At 34.1% G+C, this 18,496-nt stretch overlaps 1 protein-coding gene across 1 annotated transcript in view; it reads right to left on the bottom strand.

Moving 5' to 3' along the window:
- The window catches only part of LOC107957226 (3beta-hydroxysteroid-dehydrogenase/decarboxylase), a 29,506-nt gene extending 11,590 nt beyond the window's left edge, over positions 1 to 17,916 (bottom strand). The window contains exons 1-7 of the mRNA XM_016892683.2: positions 17,487 to 17,916; positions 16,323 to 16,412; positions 16,074 to 16,207; positions 15,804 to 15,974; positions 15,304 to 15,420; positions 15,134 to 15,213; positions 14,433 to 14,625 (exon numbers count right to left, since the gene is read on the bottom strand). Of these exons, the coding sequence (XP_016748172.1) occupies positions 14,433 to 14,625; positions 15,134 to 15,213; positions 15,304 to 15,420; positions 15,804 to 15,974; positions 16,074 to 16,207; positions 16,323 to 16,412; positions 17,487 to 17,769 (1,068 nt within the window). The 5' untranslated portion in view covers positions 17,770 to 17,916. The remainder of the gene's footprint in view (positions 1 to 14,432; positions 14,626 to 15,133; positions 15,214 to 15,303; positions 15,421 to 15,803; positions 15,975 to 16,073; positions 16,208 to 16,322; positions 16,413 to 17,486) is intronic.
- Positions 17,917 to 18,496: the final 580 nt, after the last annotated feature.

Raw genomic sequence — 18,496 nt, 5'->3', positions numbered from 1 at the left:
TTTAGCAAAAAACTATTACTCCCTTAGAGCCAAAAGAACAGTCTTCTAATGCTGCAAATGTTTGGACCATGAGCTTGAATACACAAGAATGTTGTAAAAGAATACGAGCACAAACTTTCTCAACCATTGTTTAAACACCGTATCATAAGGGCTTAAAAGCTAGAAGGGGCATTAGTGAGGCCAAAGGGCATCACGAGGAACTCATAATGCCCCTCGTGTGTTCTAAATGCTATCTTATGTATGTCTGGTTCCCACATCTGGATTTTATGATATCCAGACCTCAAGTCAAGTTTGGAGAACACCCGAGCTTCTCCCAATTCATCAAGCAGTTCCTCAATTATGGGAATGGAAAACTCATCATTTATAGTATACTAATTTAATTGTCTATAATCAACACAGAGTCTCCAACTTCTGTCTTTTTTCTTGACCATCACAATAGGAGAAGCAAAAGAACTATTGTTGTCTCTAATGATTCCAGCTTAGAGCATTTCTTGAATTAGTTTCTCTATTTCTCCTTTCTGAATAGTCAGATACCTGTAGGGCCAAATCTTAATCACCACCCCTTCATCCTTTAATAGAATTCGGTGATCTTGTAGGCGAGGAGGAGGTAACCCTTTTGGTACTTGAAAAACATTAGCAAAGTCCTCCAAGAGACCCTGAAGTTTATCCTCCGATTTATTTGCCCACATAGCTGATAGTGTCACTTGTCTAGGTGAGCTCAACACCATTGTATAGGGTCCCAAAGCCTACCCCACTATTAAAAAACATTTTGAATCTGAAGTGGAACTCCCTGCTGCAATTGAACCAAGAACAATACCATGCATAGTACATGTTTCACATTTGATTTTAAACTACATAGTTAAAGAACTGAAATTCCAAATGATATCTCCCAAAGTAAGTAACCACTGGACCCCTACCACCATATCGCACCCTTATAAAGGCAAAACTAAGAAATCGGTTTCAAATCTGTAATTCTGGACTTCCCATGGCACTCTCATACATAATCCTCTAGTGAATAAATAGCTCTCGTTTACCACCGAAACCTTCAATTGTTCTTGCTAGATTACTGGCAATGACAATCTACTAACCAAACATGCATCATTGAAATTGTGTGTGCTATCGGAATCCACTAGAATAATAGCCCAACTAGAATCGACTCGAGCAGCCACACGCATAGTGTTATAGCCCTGCATACCAGTGAGGGCATGTAGTGAAATTATAGGTGACTTAGGTGACTCCTCCTCTAGACTACTCTTTTCTAATCGATCTGAATATTCTTGAAATTCTTCAGCTTCACCATTAGAAAAAGGTTCTAGCAGCAACTGATATAACTGTGATTTTACACATTTATGCCCCGCCTGATACTTGGTGCCACACCAAAAACATAATCCTTTATGTTTTTGTTCTGCTATCAGTGCTAGTGAAATTGAACGAGAACTTGACTTGCTGCCTAGAGTACTGCTCCCCAATTGGGAAATTGAATTGGCTCGCTTGGGTGTTAAAGAATAACTCGATACAACCGAAAGGTTGAATGCCAATCTAGGTGAACTATGCAAGGGTGTTGAAGGTTTCTTAGCCGAACCAGCTAGGAGCACTTCAATCTTCCTAGCTAGATAGAAAGCATTCATCAAGGTAGAGGGCTTAACTAGATCCATATAATGGCCAATTTCAATCTTCAGATTACTAATAAAAATACTAAGAGCATATGGTTTCGAAAACTGCAATTGATTCAACAATCCAACAAAAGAATCTTGATATTGTTCTACCGTACCTAGTTGCTTCGGATTTACTTATGCTTTTATTGGATTCTCAAACTATCCAAAACCAAAACGTTCCTGCAAGTTCTTCAAATAAGCTGGCTATGATATCATTTGAAGACCACCATTCTGTTGGGAGTAAAAATGGTGCCATTCGAGTACTCGACGCTCTAAATTCAGCATTACCATGTGAACCTTGTTGGACTTTGGCATGCCTTCAACTTCAAAAAATTACTCAAGTTTGGTTCACCACCCTCGAAAATCAGTGCCATCAAATTTGAGACACTCAAGTCGACTCCCTTTTTCAGTCGTTCTAACCTCATATGACTGATTTCCTAGATGAATATTACTCACCTCTACCGGATTCGGACCAACCCCCGTATCATCGGGAGAAAACCCAAGAGGCGCGCCTAATATTCCTTTCCCCTTGTCCGCAGCTACGTTTGTTGTTGGACAATTGATTGGAGGTCTAAAATACTGACCAAATAGAGTCTGTAAATCTCTACGAAACTCCTCTTTAAACTCTAGAAATTTCGCGTCCATCTTGGCCTCTAACTGAGCCAACTCCTGCATTTTAGATATATCCTGCTGTATGCCACTCACTTCCTTCTACAGTCATGTCGAAACACCATCGCTGGCCATGATAGAGATCGTAATAGCTCTGATACCTTTGTTGCGCTCTGAGAAGAATTGGAAGAGAGAAGGGAAAAATAGAAAGGTTGAGAAGAAGAGAAAACATAGAGAAGAAGAATAATTCTAAATTTTCTTTTAGTAAAATATGCATAACCGTTTTCATCCGTCGTTCGTGCTTTAAAAGAAAAATAACAAGAAGCTGACGTGGTCATTTTCTGTTATACAAAACTCCACGTTTAACTAATATGCTACGCCCCATTTTATTTAATTTTCTCGCCCACAACAGTATGGAAAGGCTCCCTCAATCGAAGATGACTTACTCATAAGTTAACCAGTTACTTGATCCTTAACAACTTACATTAAAGCCAGAGACTATAAGAGATTCAAACACAAAATAAGAATAGAGGGCTTTGTTACAACACAAAATTAATGAAGCAATAGTGGTAAAAGCCAAGTCACGAATGGTAGCAAGCATCATAAAAATTGAGTTCAAATTGGAAAATAAGTTGCAATGACTGATGCTACAATTGTCAGATCCTGCTGGTTTCAACCCAAAATCATAAAAGAGAGGTTAATGGGTGTACGAGTAGTAATAACCATTATAGACTGAGGAATCAATTGGAACTTTCAATGGGGTTTGGTGCTTTGCTGCGGTACATAAAGCTTGATTTCGGGAAGAGGATCTATAAATTTAGTTACATCGATGTGAAAATGTAGAAATCATAGTATTTCTAAGAGAATTTTGAAATTAAAAAGAAATTGAGAGAAAAATAGATTCTCATATATTTTATGAGGAACAATTACACTCAATTTATACACACTATATATACCTATATTAGGAAAGAATATATCCCTAAAATGAAGCTAAGTATTATGCTAAGATTTTGCCCACATATGCTTTCAAATTTGTACTATCTATCAAATATGAAAATTGGCTATCAAATATTAATTTAGCCAACTCTTCCCCTCAAGTTGATGCATAGATATCACACATGTATAATTTGCATACCAAATTATGATAGATTTTGTTGCTAAGTCCTTTAGTGAAAATGTTAACCAAATGTTTGTTAGAAGCCACTTGACTTAAGTTCCATACATCAATCATCAACTTTCTTTGATGAAGTGTTGATTAATCTCTATGTACTTTGTTTGATCATATTGTATGGGGTTTATGGCAATACTGATGAAAGCCTTGTTATCACAATGTAAGGATAATTTTTCCTCATTATTTTCTACTACCACAAAAACTCACAAACACCTTTGTTCTTTTTCTTCTCCAAGTGGTTGGGTTTCCTCCCACAAGCATTCAATATACAAAAATAAATCTTTTATTATCCAAAGATCCAATGCAATTCACATATGCAAAATTTTTTATCCGAAGGTGATCTTTGTTGGAAAAAAGACCTTTCTAGGAGTGGACTTTAGATATTGTAAAATGCCAAAAGCACAACTTGTATGTGAAATTCCCAAGGATCAAGCATAAACGTGGTATGCCTAGCCCAGTATATGAATGATCAATCTGCCAACTAGTCTTTGATATCTCTATTTATTCGTAGACACTTCAATCCTTGCTTGTAGCTTAATGATGCTCATAATAGGTGACTATGCCTGTCTACATCCCTAATCGGGCAACTTCAATTTCTAGTAAATATTGCAAGTCCCTGAGATTCTTGATTCCAAATTCTTATACCAATAGCTTTTTCAATTGAGCCATTTCTTCTTTACAATCTCCAGTTGTGATTATGTAATCAACATCTACTATAAGTGTGACCTTAACCTTGTGATATTTTATAAAAAAGGTATAGCATTACTATTGGTACCTGAGAGAGATTATGGCTCTATTGAATCTGCAAATCAAAATTTGGGAGATTGTTTGAACCCATATAAAGGCTCTTTAACTTGCACACTTTTCCTTGTGTTTTCTCATTGTTGAATCCAAGAGGAATCTCTATATATACCTCTTATTCTAGGTCTCTATGTCAAAAAGCATTTTTCTCATCAAACTATTACAAACCCCAGTCAAGGCTGGTTGCACAAGTTAACAAGATTCTAGTAGTGTCCATAACAATAAGGACAAATGTCACTTTACTAGTCAACTACATAAGTTTAAGAGAATTTCTTAACTACCAATTTTGTTTTGATCCTCTCAATTGGACCCTCAACTTTATGTTTTAAAGTGAATACCCACTTAAAACCAATCATTTTCTTTTCTAGCGAAAGAATAACTAGCTCTTGTCTCATTCTTTGTTAGAGCCTCGATTTTTTCCGCCATGACTTCTTTAGACTTTGGATCATTGAAAGCATTCAGTCCTGTAAAATAGACACAAAGTATAAGGAAAAGGATTAGGAAAAGACACTATAAGAAGGGGAAAAGAAATCATTAATAAATAAAGTTAAAAAATGGGCTATTTGATACAAGACCTGACTCTTTCTTTTCTAGCAATAGGTAAATTTAAATCATTAGTGGATTTAAGGATTAAAGATAACTCACCAGAAGAGAAGGATTTTTGGCAAAGAATACGTTGCATGATGGTTATTTTTGTCCTATTTCTCCTCGAGTGTCTCCTTAAATTCGATCTATCAGATAGTCCAACAATCTCCATCGTATCTTTATGAACTTGATCAATAGTTTCTTTTGGGATAAGATTTTCTAGGTTTACAAAGTTGGGCGACAACTCTTCATTTCCATTATTCTCCCTCTAAAGAGATGATTGAGTTTCACTATGATTCATTTTCTCAAAAGCTAGCATTGATACTATCAAAATACCTTAGAGACGAATGTTGATAACATTCATAACCCTCTTAAGTGAGAAAATACCCAATAAACACATATCTAAGGAATCGATAATCTAACTTCCTAGCATTTTGATTACAAAAAAAGCAAACATACCAAAGACCTTTGGAGGAAATGTATAATCATTCTTTCCTTGTAAAACTTCTCAAGGACTTCTGAATTGAAATTTTTTAGAGACGTTATGTTGATGAGATGGGCAACTACTAGGATTGCACCCCTTAATAAGGCTTTAGAAGATTTATAGTGAACATTAGTGATTTAACAACTTCCAAAACATGTTTGTTCTCTTCGACTAAACAACTAGCTTGATGAATTATCTCATAATTCTCCAAATAATTATCAAAGTATTTTGTGGCATTATCAGTCATCTAAATCATTATCTAGCATCAAACTATGTACAAATCATTTTACGAATTGTACATAAATAAATGATTTGATCCAAACTTGATATGTTAGGTGAAAAGAATCAAGGCATTCACCATACAAAGGAAGACATGGCCCAAGCTAAACGGTAGCATTGGGATTGTAACATCCCCAAAATATCATAAGCCAGGTATGGTAGTAAATAAATGGTAAATCAGTGAAAATTTAATAAAGTCATCATTTGGAAATTATCAATGTTGATAGAGGGTGAAAATAAATGCCGAAAGTGCTTGGGAAAGCTTCTATATTGAGAGAAATAAATCTGGGGTATTGACTAAATTGTAAGAGAGTGAAAGTAATGAGGCCAAAGTAAGAAAATTGAAAGTTAAAATGATTAAAGTGAATTGAGGGAGAAGGAAGGGGAATTACATGTGAAAATATACCAAAAGTGTGACAGCCCAAAATTGACCCTAGTCAGGAAGTGGTTTCGGGACCACAAAACCGAGTTATGAGAATAATTAATTGTTATATTCTACGTTTATTATGTGTGTACATGCATATGTGGAAGTTTCATTCCCTAATTTTGCCAATTGCATGAGGAATTATTAAATAGGGATCAACATGAGACATGGTAAAATATGATAGGCTAATTTTAAAGGGCTTATTAGTGCATGTCAACACAAAGGTGGACTTGCATGTCAAATTGCCCAATTTCCTTATAGTGGCCGGCCAAGGTGGGTTGATGATGGGCAATATATTTGTGAAATTGATATTGGGTTGTGGGATTTAATGAATAAAAGAAAAGAATAAAAAGAAAGCAAATGAAAAAAAAAAAGGCTTCATCCTTGTCTTCTTGGCCGAATTGAAGGAAGGAATAGGGGCAAAGAACTTTCGGCCATTTGAATGCTTAATAAGGTTAGTATATTGTGTTAAAGTTGTGAAAATTTTAGCTTGTTTTAGGTTAATTATCATGGTTCTTACTTAGACCATGCAAAATTTTTAACTTTGATGGATGGATGGAGCATTCGGCTATGGCTATTAAAGAAGGAAATTTGATTACTTCCTTTAAGTTTTGATGAAGAATGTGTTGAGGAAAGAAATTGATCTTGCTAAAAATATAAATTCTAAATGCTCATATATGTAATACCCAAATAAAAATGCTTGATGTCTTGAACAAATATTGTTTCGATGGGTGGAATGAGTAATGTCATGTATAGGTTTCGGCTATGGATTTTCATGTTTAATATTTTTATGTTGGTGTTCAAATTGAAAATGGATGTTAGTTGTGCTATAACACTTGCTTAATGATGAAAGGATCATGAGCTTAGGGCTTGAGAGGCATTCGGCTTTGGAGTAAAAATAATAGAAATGGTGTTTAGTCAATGCAAGTGTCCATACTTGTAGAATGTATTGAGTGTTGTAATCGGCCTTAACATAGACATGTGTGTGTTCGGCCACATAAATGAGCACCTAAGTTGATGTGTATGTTCGGCCAAAGGTAAGCATGTTGATGGCTTTATCTTGACTTAGAAGGTTCGGCTAAAGGGAAAATTAGCTAATATGTCGAATTCGATTCGTGAATTCGTACATATGTGACTCTAATGTCTAATGTGTATATGGACTAAGTACCTTGAGGTTCTCTTTTGATGTTCGAGTGAATTGTATTGAATCATTTGATGTGATTAAAAATGCATATGACCATTGTGTATTTGAGCTAAAAGGTGGCCATATGACCCATCAAACTCCTTGTCATATTCGGCCATAAGCTAGCAAAATGAGACTTTAATGAGTTAAATTTGTTTGATTTAGCTCAAGGAGTTAAAGGAGGTGAATCGAGCAAAGGCAAAGAAAAGATCACTGAGTAGTCGAGTTGGAACCGTCTTACCCAACACAAGGTAAGTCATTAAGCATGTAGTTGGTATTATTTCAAATGGTCATAATGTTTATGTATTGATGCTGAATGGAATGAATAAATATACATATATATATATGCATGTACGTATGTGATGATGAAATTGTTGAATGAAAAGAAAAGAGGTAAGATGTACTGAGTTGTTGATCTCGGCACTAAACGTGCGGGTATAACCATTTATGACCATGAGATTTGGCGCTAAGTGCGCGGGATTAAATTGTACAGCACTAAGTGTGCGATTTGACTATGTTGCACTAAGTGTGCGAAATGAATATGATGCACTAAGTGTGCAAATTGACCATGCGGCACTAAGTGTGCGAGTTTGACTATGTAGCACTAAGTGTGCGATTTGATTACGTAGCACTAAGTGTGCGAGTTGATTATATAGCACTGAGTGTGCGGACTCAATATACATTCGTGAATCATTATGGACACTATGTGTGCGACACTATTGAGTCGATCGCGGACAGCGGATCGGGTAAGTGTCTTGAGTACATGGCTAATAGGTGCTATGCTTATACTTGGTGTTGAGCTCGGTAAGTTTGAACCTATGTGACAAATATACTTGAAGTCACGTACATAAAATTTATCGTAGGATGGGTGAAAGGCCGTTTAGTCGTTTGATTGTAACGGAGATAAATTGATTTATGAAAATGCTTCAATGTCCTATTGATAAGTATATGGAATGTGAATGCATGAATTGATATGAAATTGAATCGATAGGTTGGAGGAACTATGGTATGGTTCGGTATGGATGGAGTAAATTGTCTCGTTCCATTTTGTTTCCTCTTGTGATAATGTTATTGATGGATGGTAGTGCATTGCTTATGACTTACTGAGTTATAAACTCACTCGGTGTTTCCTTGTCACCCATTATAGGTTGCTTGGACTCATCTATTTTTGCGGGGTCAGGCCGTCATCGAAGTCATCACACCGGATAGCAAGTTTTGGTACTTTCTTCTTAGTTGGCTTAGAAGAACATTTTGGCATGTATAAGCTATTACGTTGTGTTTGAACTTTGGCATGTAAACTTTAAGCCATGCGAAAATGGCACGAATGTTCGATTGAGTTGGATCAAGGGTAGGCATGAAATGGACCTAGTTACCTTCGTAACAGATGCTGGCAGCAGCAGTGTCATGAGATTGAAAAATCACTAAAAATAGTAGGAGTGGAATTAATTGATGAATAAATTATGTAATCGAAGCTCGATGAGTCTGTTTTCATGAGGAAGTAACGAAAAGATCATATGGGCAGTATATTAAGAGATAATCAGATTTTTGTGGGACAGGGCCAGAACGGTTTCTGGATTCCCTGCTCCGACTTTGGAAATTCATTATAAATTAACCAGAGATAATTAGGGGTCGTACCATATATGTACAGATTCCTCTCTGAGTCTAGTTTTCATAGAAACAAACGGCATCAGTATTGAAGCCCCGTGCAGGGAGATATCCAAGTCGTAATGGGCAAAGGTCAGTGTAGTCGACCCCTGCAACTTGGGAGACTTTGACTAATAAACTGTACTAATTGGCCCGACCAAAAATTCTAGAAAAAAATACATAGATGGGAACATGAGTCTAGTTTCTGGGAAAAATTACGAAACTGATTTTCGAGTTACGAAACTCAAGATATGATTTTTAAAACGACTAGTACACAGATTGGGCAGTGTCTGGAAAATAAATTTTATAAGGGGTTAAAGTCAGTTAACACCTCGTGTTCGACTCCGGTGTCGGTTTCGGGTTCGGGGTGTTACAAAAAGGAAACATGACTCATGAATGGTCTTATAGGAAAAGTTAAAGGGCAAAATGGTAATTAAGTAAATTAGATAAATATGGAGAGTAATGATTATGAACTAAATTATGTTAAATAATGATTAGAGGGTCAAAATGTAAATAATTGATTTCATAATATTTGATAGATATTTTTATAGAAATAACTAGAGAAATGGAGAAAGATTGAAAGGAAAATCTCTCCCATCTTTAAAGGCCACTCATGTTACCCTCCAAGCCTCCAACCCCAACTTTTGATTTTCTTTCAATTAAGCCATTTTCTCCATTTCTAAGTCAATTAAGTTAAGTTCTTAATTTCTTTCAAGATTAGTTAGTGAAACCAATAGAGAACTGTAGTGAACATTCAAAATTATATGAGAAGCTCAACCTTAATTGCCTTGGACGAGAGAAAAGTAGGGATTAGTATTGAATAAATGTGATTGAGGTAAGTATGATAAACTTTTCATGAAATAAATGTTAGTTTTAATTGAATAACATAGATTATGACATGTGTGTATGATTCTAATGTATAAATATTGTATGTTTTGGTATGGAAAATGAAGAAAAAGTGAATAGAAGTGATAAACAAGTGAATGACTAAAGCAAAGGAAGGGCTAAAGGAAAGAGGAGAAGAAAGTTTGATATCAAGCTTTGAATTGTAAGTATAACTAGAGTTTTATTTCTTTTAGATATGTGGTAAAATTACTAAATTAAGTTAGATGAATATAAGCTTTAATTTGATGATTAATTATAAGATTGCATGTTATAAATAAAGAATAAAGATATGTATATGATTAAGTATAAGGAAATAATGAATTGGTTCTATTTACTAAGTAATGTGTAATAAAGGAAATAAAAGAAAAGTAAGAAAAAGATTAGAAGTAAAAGTACTAAAGCGTATAAAAAATGCAAAAGTTGATAGAATTATAATTATTATAAATAAATGAGTATATAAAATGATATATGTATAGGATTGATATGTAGAATGATATGGTAATGTTGAGAATGTATTTGATGAATTATGAGAAAGTAAAAGACTAAATTGCAATATGTGTGAAAGTGACATGTAAAAAGTATGATAAGAGAATTGTAGTGAATTATGGAAATATTATTAAAGGATGAAGTATGTTACATGTATAATTGAAAGTAAAAGTAATTTATATGAATTGTACAAGGACTAAATTGAAGTACATGAAAAGTATTGAGTTATATTATGAAATGTGAACATGTAATGGATTCTAGTATATTTGCTTAAATTGACGAGATAAGAACTAGTGGGATATAGACAGCATGCCATTAATGGAATATTAGCGCGCTCTCTGTTTACCCACTTTGGCGGTGCCCCGTTATGTTCCATATATCCTATGCATTCGATTTAGTCTATTAGGCCTTTGCTAAAAGGTAAAAGACTTCTTTTGTTATAAGGTAAAATATTTAAATGTGTTGAAGGGGATCTAACTATAAATTCGATAAATAATAGCAATAGATGAAAAGAAGTGACAATGAAGTGGAGAATTACAAGTTATTGATAAAAACAGGTCGTTAAATGATTTTGTGTAAAATAATAATAAGTAATTAAGTTTTATGATAAATAGAAATGTTAACTAAATCTCTAGTTATACTTACTAAGCTAGCAATAGCTTAACACGTGTCTTATACGCGTAGGTGAAGAATTAAGGCAAAGAAGTTAGAAAGCAAAAACATCTAATCACATCAGCGATACGGAAGAAAAGATTAAAATTTCTCCTCTATTTTATTTTGGTGAATGGCATGTACCTAAGTATGTTTAAAGGTTAAAAAGCTTGAGGGACTTAAGGGTAATGCTTGATACTTGTTTAAATCTTATGGTAAGTTTACTAGTTTATAACTAACATGCTAAATTATAAGTTTTTGGGATTGAAAACGTATAATTATGATTTATATGTGAATTGAATTGGCTTAAAATTTGAGAATTGAACAAGGGTTAAACTAGGTAAAATTGGTGGACTAATTTGGCAAATTAACCCTTAATTTTCAAAAATGGACATGGTTCTCGAAATCCACACGGGACAACCATACGCCTGTGTGACAGATACGGGCTGATGACAGGGCCGTGTAAATACTAGAAGCAAATATTTTTGGAACCATATAGTTCCCAAGATCCACACGGCCCTGGGACATGACAGTTTACCCTATTGTTCATAATGACTCTTATTTCACTTTAAAATATTATTTTAAATGCAAAATTGTTAGAAAAATTTATTTGGTCTTGTTCATTATAATTGTAATATGATAATAACACATTAAAAAGATTAAAATACGATATGAAAAAAGGATTCAATTTAATAGTTTTTGGCAAGGGTTACTCTAGCACCAAATGTGACATCCCTAGAACTTGACTCAGAGATCGATCGGGTATAAGGGTGTTACAAGGATACCATACCTGGAATTAAGAAGCCATCCTCACACACTTGAAGGCTATAATAAATATGCAAGTGTCACGGGCCAAAGTGAAAAGTCCGTAACCATCACACCAGATGCATCCCATGGAGGTCTATCAATTAGATGAAGATCATTTAGCCCATGAGAACTGGCCCAACTTAAAGAGCTATTGGAGAAGCCTATCAGATTGAAACCTAGGTGGCCTAATGATGCAGATTTGGAAAGATAGGCTACCTTGGTAAATATGAGAACTAATCTTAGAAGATTAAAAGGAATCATATCTTATAAGATTTGATTTGATTATGTAATCTTGTAAATCCCTATATTCAAGGGATATGCTACTCTCGTCCATCAATATAACTTGATCTAGATCATCGGTTTTGGGGAGCTCAACTATAAATAAAGAGTCTCCCCTCACTTGTAAATTATCCGTTGTATTTTGAATTCTTAAAAGTAACAAAATTCTTTGAGAGTATTTACTCAAACACCTCTCCTGCATTATTTTCTGTGGCTTTTTATTCTTTTGTGCTTTCTTTTAGCTAAGTTGCTTCTGCCATACAAATTGGTGTATTGAAGGAATTCTTTGTGAATCTTTACTTTGTTAGTGGTTAGGTTGACTTAGGCGTGTTTGCAAGAAAGGCTCGCCTAAGGCCGCACGGAACACAAGACTAAAGTTCTAAACCCCGTGAAACAAGGGTGAGGTTCAAATGTTAGGGACCGCCATTCAAACACTGAAGAGGAAGCCTTGCTTGACATTTGGATGCCACAGACAATGTTGGAATGCTTATTTAATCTTTACACAAAACCATGTTTGACATTACAACATCGACGAGGCCTCACTTCTTAAAGCAGGAATGTTGCTAATTTTTTGTTTCAATGTAAAGGCATTTTAGTCCTTTCACATGTTTTCGATTTTTCACCTATAAATACTAAATTTGTTGATCAAACTAAAAAGATTAGAATTTTTTAACTTTTAGTTAGTTTTTCAAATCTAAGATTTGGAAAGAGAAGTAACTAAATCTCCTCTCTCAATTTCTTTAGCTTTTCTTAGATTCATTGTCCTTGGGTTATTTTCTTTGTGATTTCTTAGATTAGATTTTTTTTTCTTTTGTAATCAATTGAAGATGGACGTAGATTATTGAATTAAATGAAGAGACAAAGCTGAATTTGGATTTCCTCACTTGATCAATGAGAATTTTCTAAACTTTTATTTTGATTTCCCACTTGTTTTATGCATGAATGATTTAATTTTCAAATTTTGATCTAATGATGAGTTGGTTGTGATTAATTTTGATCGGGCAATGCCGAGATCTATGGTTTGATCATGTTTTTCAAATGATTTTGTTAGATCTTGATGTTAATTAACTAGTTGATCTTACTATTATTGAGTTGATTGACAATAGATTTAGCATAATTCATTAAGGCATAAAAGAGATATGCCCTTAAGAGACTAAACTAGTTAATTGCCTTGCTAGTGTCGAGAAAGGTAACAATTGTGTAGTCTGAAAGTGAGAGCTACGATTAGGTAAGGAATTTGAGAAGATTTAGCCTAACTACTCTAGGGAGATCAAGTCTACAATGTGAGACTAATCTAATAGCTTAGTTGAGAGCCTAATTACAAGTGAGAGTTGCAATTAGGTGCCTATGATCTGAGGTTATCAATGCATTGAGTAGTCTAGAGAAGCTACAATTACATAGTTAAGTTCATGGGTGGAGGTCCAATCACTACCTCAAAGCTTCACCTAGAAGTTGATTGCAAGGAAACATTAGTTAGATTTCTTAATTTGTTCTAATCATTTATGTCATTGTTGTTAGAGTGTTTGGATAGAGATGATATTGTGTTTAACCTTGGTAATTAGTTGTGTCTATTGCATATAACTTTTGACAATCATCTCGTGAAATTTGATCCTCAAAATACTTCCCTTTGAAATCATTTTCATTGTAATTATTATTAGGCAATGATCTCACGAGTATCGAGGGCTACTTTAAGAAAGATTTCCATTTCAATATATGTCGTTTTTAAACATCATGCAAAGTCCACGCCAACAAGTGTGGGCCAAATGAATGGGAAAAAAAGCATAATAGAGAATGTAATTGTCTTTCAACTTATATACTTACGGAAGGAAAAGGGTAAAGACACGAAGGAAAAAGCAATTATTAGATTCCACAAGAAAATCTTGGGACCAACAACCATTTTCTATTCTTCAATTTCCTCGAACTTTTAAATATGGAAAAGCATCAAGGATACCAAATCCCAGTTATCCAATCATTTCCATTCAAATAAATAAGCAGAATTAACCTCACTGTATTTAACTTTCCATCTAGATGTTCATCAGTCCGTCTGTCATTGTTACCTGTCTACATTACAACTTGCCAGGAAACAAGCAAACTGAACTCGAAGAATGTTTAATTGACTGTACGCATCGACTGATGAGTTATAATCGGGTCAATGCTTTAGAAGTAGACACAAGGAGAACTCCTACTCTATAAAGATTATAAAGGCAATGAAACCTTTATTTCTAGGCAAATGACCGATAAAGAACATATAATGGGAACATTATGGAGAAGAAACAAATGCATTTAATACAGAGAAAGACAATGGAAACTTACTTCTAGTAGGACAGCTTATGGGAAACTTACATAGCAGAAAGGAATGCATTTACATACAAAGAAGGACTGCAGAAATTTACTTCTATGTAGACAACAAGTAAAGAAGAATGGATAATGGGAATTTCATATAGTAGAAAGGAATGCATTTACATGCAAGGAAGACGGCAAAAACTTACTTCTAGGTAGATAATGGGTGAATATCCCAGATGCTTTTGAGCCTCTGAGCAGTCAAAAGTTGTGGTACGTGAAGCTAATTGAACAATGGAGTGAGGTGAATATTTATCAATTCTGAAGTGTGATTCCTCATGTATACGTTGAAGAAGTGAGAGAACATAGGCAACAATCCAAGTGGGAATTTTTATGAATGGTCTGCAATGCAATTAACAACCAATCTGGTACAAAGGCAAATTCACGTAAATTGTCAACTAAAAGAAAATGAGAGTTAAGAGAAGGCAGTTAACATGATGATAAAAAATATAACAAATATGTACTATAACATTGGGAATCAACTGCCAAACAAGCAAGAAAAACCGTTCCTATGTTAAGATCCTTGTTAGCAGCATTATCTGCAGATGAATATAAACAGCTAATTTTGAAATTCAAAGAACAAAACAAAGAATAAGGGTTTGCAGCATTTGCAGTTTCTTTATTCTCTTCTCTGGCCCATCATTACCTCTTTTAGTTTGGTAAATGTAGAGAGGAGTTCAGTGGCTATGCTGTGTCACTGCTTGAAATTTACACCATTTAAACAGTCTTATTAAGGCAAGTAAATCTTATTACATGCCATATTAGATTGATATAGCTACAGCATAGCAGCCTACTGCGAATCAGTATTATATAGATGACTTCCACACATACAAAAATCAGCACACTTTACCTTTGATACCCTAAGCCTTCAAGTATGAGAGACACAAATTCCCAGAACATCATAGGCTTGAGATTCGTGATAAAAAAGGCCTACACATTGAGAACACCTCCCTTATACATAATTCAAAATAAATTAAGTACAAGAGAGTTTTACATACTAAGAACACTCTTAAGGAGTACCTTTCCAGCCACAGAGACTATCCGAGAATCTAGAGTTTCTGCTGCACAGATATGAGCATGAGCAATGTTCTCCGCATAGGTAAAGTCAGACATATTTTCACCACTTCCTGTAATAAACTGAAATGAGAAACCCTGTTACTCTAAAAAGGATTAAACAGAAGTATTCCATGTTCCACGATAAGATAAAATAGGCAATAATTTTCCAAAATAATAAAGGACATAACAGAACATTTAAACAGAAAGTCGACTGCACATTACCAAAAAGCATAAAAAATCCAGTATGCTTAACAACCAACGATCTCACATGAGATCAATCAAAAGATGGGAAATTAGGGCTAAAAATGAAAAGGTTCTTAAAGGTACGTTGCCGTATTTCACTTTCAGCATTTATTTTGATTATCAGTGTAGAAATATACTTCTGTTATGATATGATAGATAACATCAGGAAATTTCTGGAGAACTAAGTTATCAGTAAAGTGATATTGAGACAGTTCACAAACCTTTCCCAAACCAGACTTGGCTAGATTCACTAGCAAAGGCACAAACCATGTGTCACCAGGTCCAAATGCATTGCTAGGGCGAAGTACACATGTTACAAGACCATCAATATTGTTAGCTAACCTGATTAGTCCTTCCGCTTGAAACTTAAGGTCAATCAGAACATCCGGAAACTGTGTTGGTGCATCAACAAAAGAGAGGATAATTAGCAAACAAAAAAAGGTAACTCAAATCCAAAATGTTTCATCAGAATGCAGCAACAAGAAACATACTTTCCCCGGGCAAGAGAAGGATTCATCCCAAATAAGTTTATCCTGTGAACCGTCAAAAACAACGTCTGCAGAACTGTTGTATATGAGTCGTCTAACTTTACATTCTTGGCAAGAATTAATGACATTTTTTGCACCTGAAAATATTATCAACCCAAGGGTACCCTTTTAAAAATATAGTATACAATCATACATCAACAAAACACCAACTGGTAGGAGGGGCGGGGGAGAGGGGGGGGGGGAATCCATTACCCTGAACAATAATCATGTAGCAATTATAGAAATCATGTGTGTCTATATCAGTCCTTTCAATGTAAAATACAACATCTGCACCTTTAGTTACTGCAAGAGGGTAAATTGAAAACAGAGTCAATTTCTCGAACATATTTTTAATGTTGCGGGAAATTTTAAAACTTGGAATGAGAATAAAAATGTAACATATAATTCAATTTATTTCCTCCCTGTCTCAATAAACAGTTCAGCTTCTTAACAGAGAGAATTCGGATATCATTTTCAGTTATCTGATTTTCTAGCAACCAAACTGAAACCGGTGCATTCTACAAATCATCAGTTGTTTTGGTTACATTGTGAAGTAAGAAAAAATAAACAGAAAGATTGAATAACTCTAGATTTTCACATTTCAATTCTCAAATTTTACCATGGTTTCTCAGAAACCAAATATCCGTGTCAGAGACCTTAATATTACTTTCTTTCCATCTAAAACTAAAACCATCTGGAATATTAACCTTTGAGAAAAAGAAATCATTTTAAAATTTTCTATCTTTTTTTTTTATATATAGAAAGAAAGTGACCAAAAAAAGTCTCCATTTCAATTAACAAAGGGAAATTTGAAACTATTTTATTTTCTCAATAAAAAGTAAAAATAAAAATTTAACTGAAAACAAGAGGACAAATAACAAGAAGCAAAAGAACCAACTAAACAGATCATTAGTTATTGCTTTTGCAAGATTCTTTTCATTTCAAAAGGAAAATCCAAAAAGTAATGAAATTCCAAATCAAAACGCATTTTTGAATATTATAATGAATATGATTTTGTTTCGATGATAAAACATATTAGCTTGGATTAATTATGTTATAAGAATCATTGTCATTAGTTTTTAGTCATTTGTTCATTTTTAATAACTATGAATTTGATGTTCCACTATAGAAACCAAAAGGCAACAATCAACAAAACCTTATCAAAATTCAAGTAAATTCAAATAAAAATGCTTGGCCAAAGTTGATTATCAGCTAAACTAACTTAAATTCATCAGCTTTTATTCTCTGGCATTTCTCCGGTAACCAAAATGCATATATCCGAAATGCTGGTATACAAAGAGGTATATATAGGTATATTGATCGTAAATTTATGCTTTTATCTATCCTAATATTAATATAAGAAGAATTTCTTTTTACCTTTGATGATTTGAGATGTATCGCGAACGTCAACATGGCAAAAAGAGGCTTGACCGGAAGAAAGAGCAGCGAAGAGGATAGAATCGGAAGCGGAGGAAGGATCGACTTGCAGCGAGTGAGAAGATGAATCGGCGACACGGACGATCCAGCCTCCGAGTCGCAGCAACCTAGTGACGAGCGATCTCCCTAAGAATCCTCGACCTCCGAGCACCACGCACGTCCTCGTCTCGCTCCCATCTCCATACGCAACGTCACTCGCCGTCGCTGTCATCGTCACAACCATTTTCTCTCCTTTTTTAGATTATTTTTCAGTATTCTTTTTTGCTTTTCCTTTTCCCCCTGTGAGAACCGGATCATCAATGTGTTCAATTATTCTGCGGAGGGTGGGATTGTGGACGTTGTGAAATAAGGAGGTGTTTGGCGGGGAAATGTTGCATTAATTCTTTTTCCTTCTCGTGAGGTTATTTAAAATAGATTTTGTCCATTTTCGTCGCTTTCAACTTTTTTTAATTTAATCACGAATAATTTATTTTAAGATAATCTTAATATATATACATAATCAATATTTAAAGATATTTAAATATTATTTTACACTCAATCACTCATGATATTGTCTTTAATTTAATTTAATTTTAATTAAAATAATTAAAATTTTGAGGAAAATATTAAACTATATGTTGGAAAAAAAATAACCAAAACTAAGTAAAATTTTAAGTGTTTAAATCAATAATTAAAAATTAAAAAATTGATAAAAATCATAAGCAGAAAATAAAACCTAAAATCAACCATTAAAAATCTAAAAAACACTAGTAACAAATTAAATTTTGAAAAATTATAACAACCATAGATGGTTTTATCAAATTTTGAAAATTGATTAAAAATTTTAAAAAATAGAAATAGAAAAATAAAAACAAAGAAAAATTACCTCCCTAGAAATTAAAAGAATTAAAAAATGATTTGAAAGCAAGGAAATAAATGACGATTAAATTTTTAAAAAAAACTAAAATGAT

This window comes from Gossypium hirsutum, chromosome A05, assembly GCF_007990345.1.
Source record: "Gossypium hirsutum isolate 1008001.06 chromosome A05, Gossypium_hirsutum_v2.1, whole genome shotgun sequence".
NCBI lineage: Eukaryota > Viridiplantae > Streptophyta > Magnoliopsida > Malvales > Malvaceae > Gossypium > Gossypium hirsutum.
This window is presented reverse-complemented; position numbering and strand designations above follow the sequence as displayed.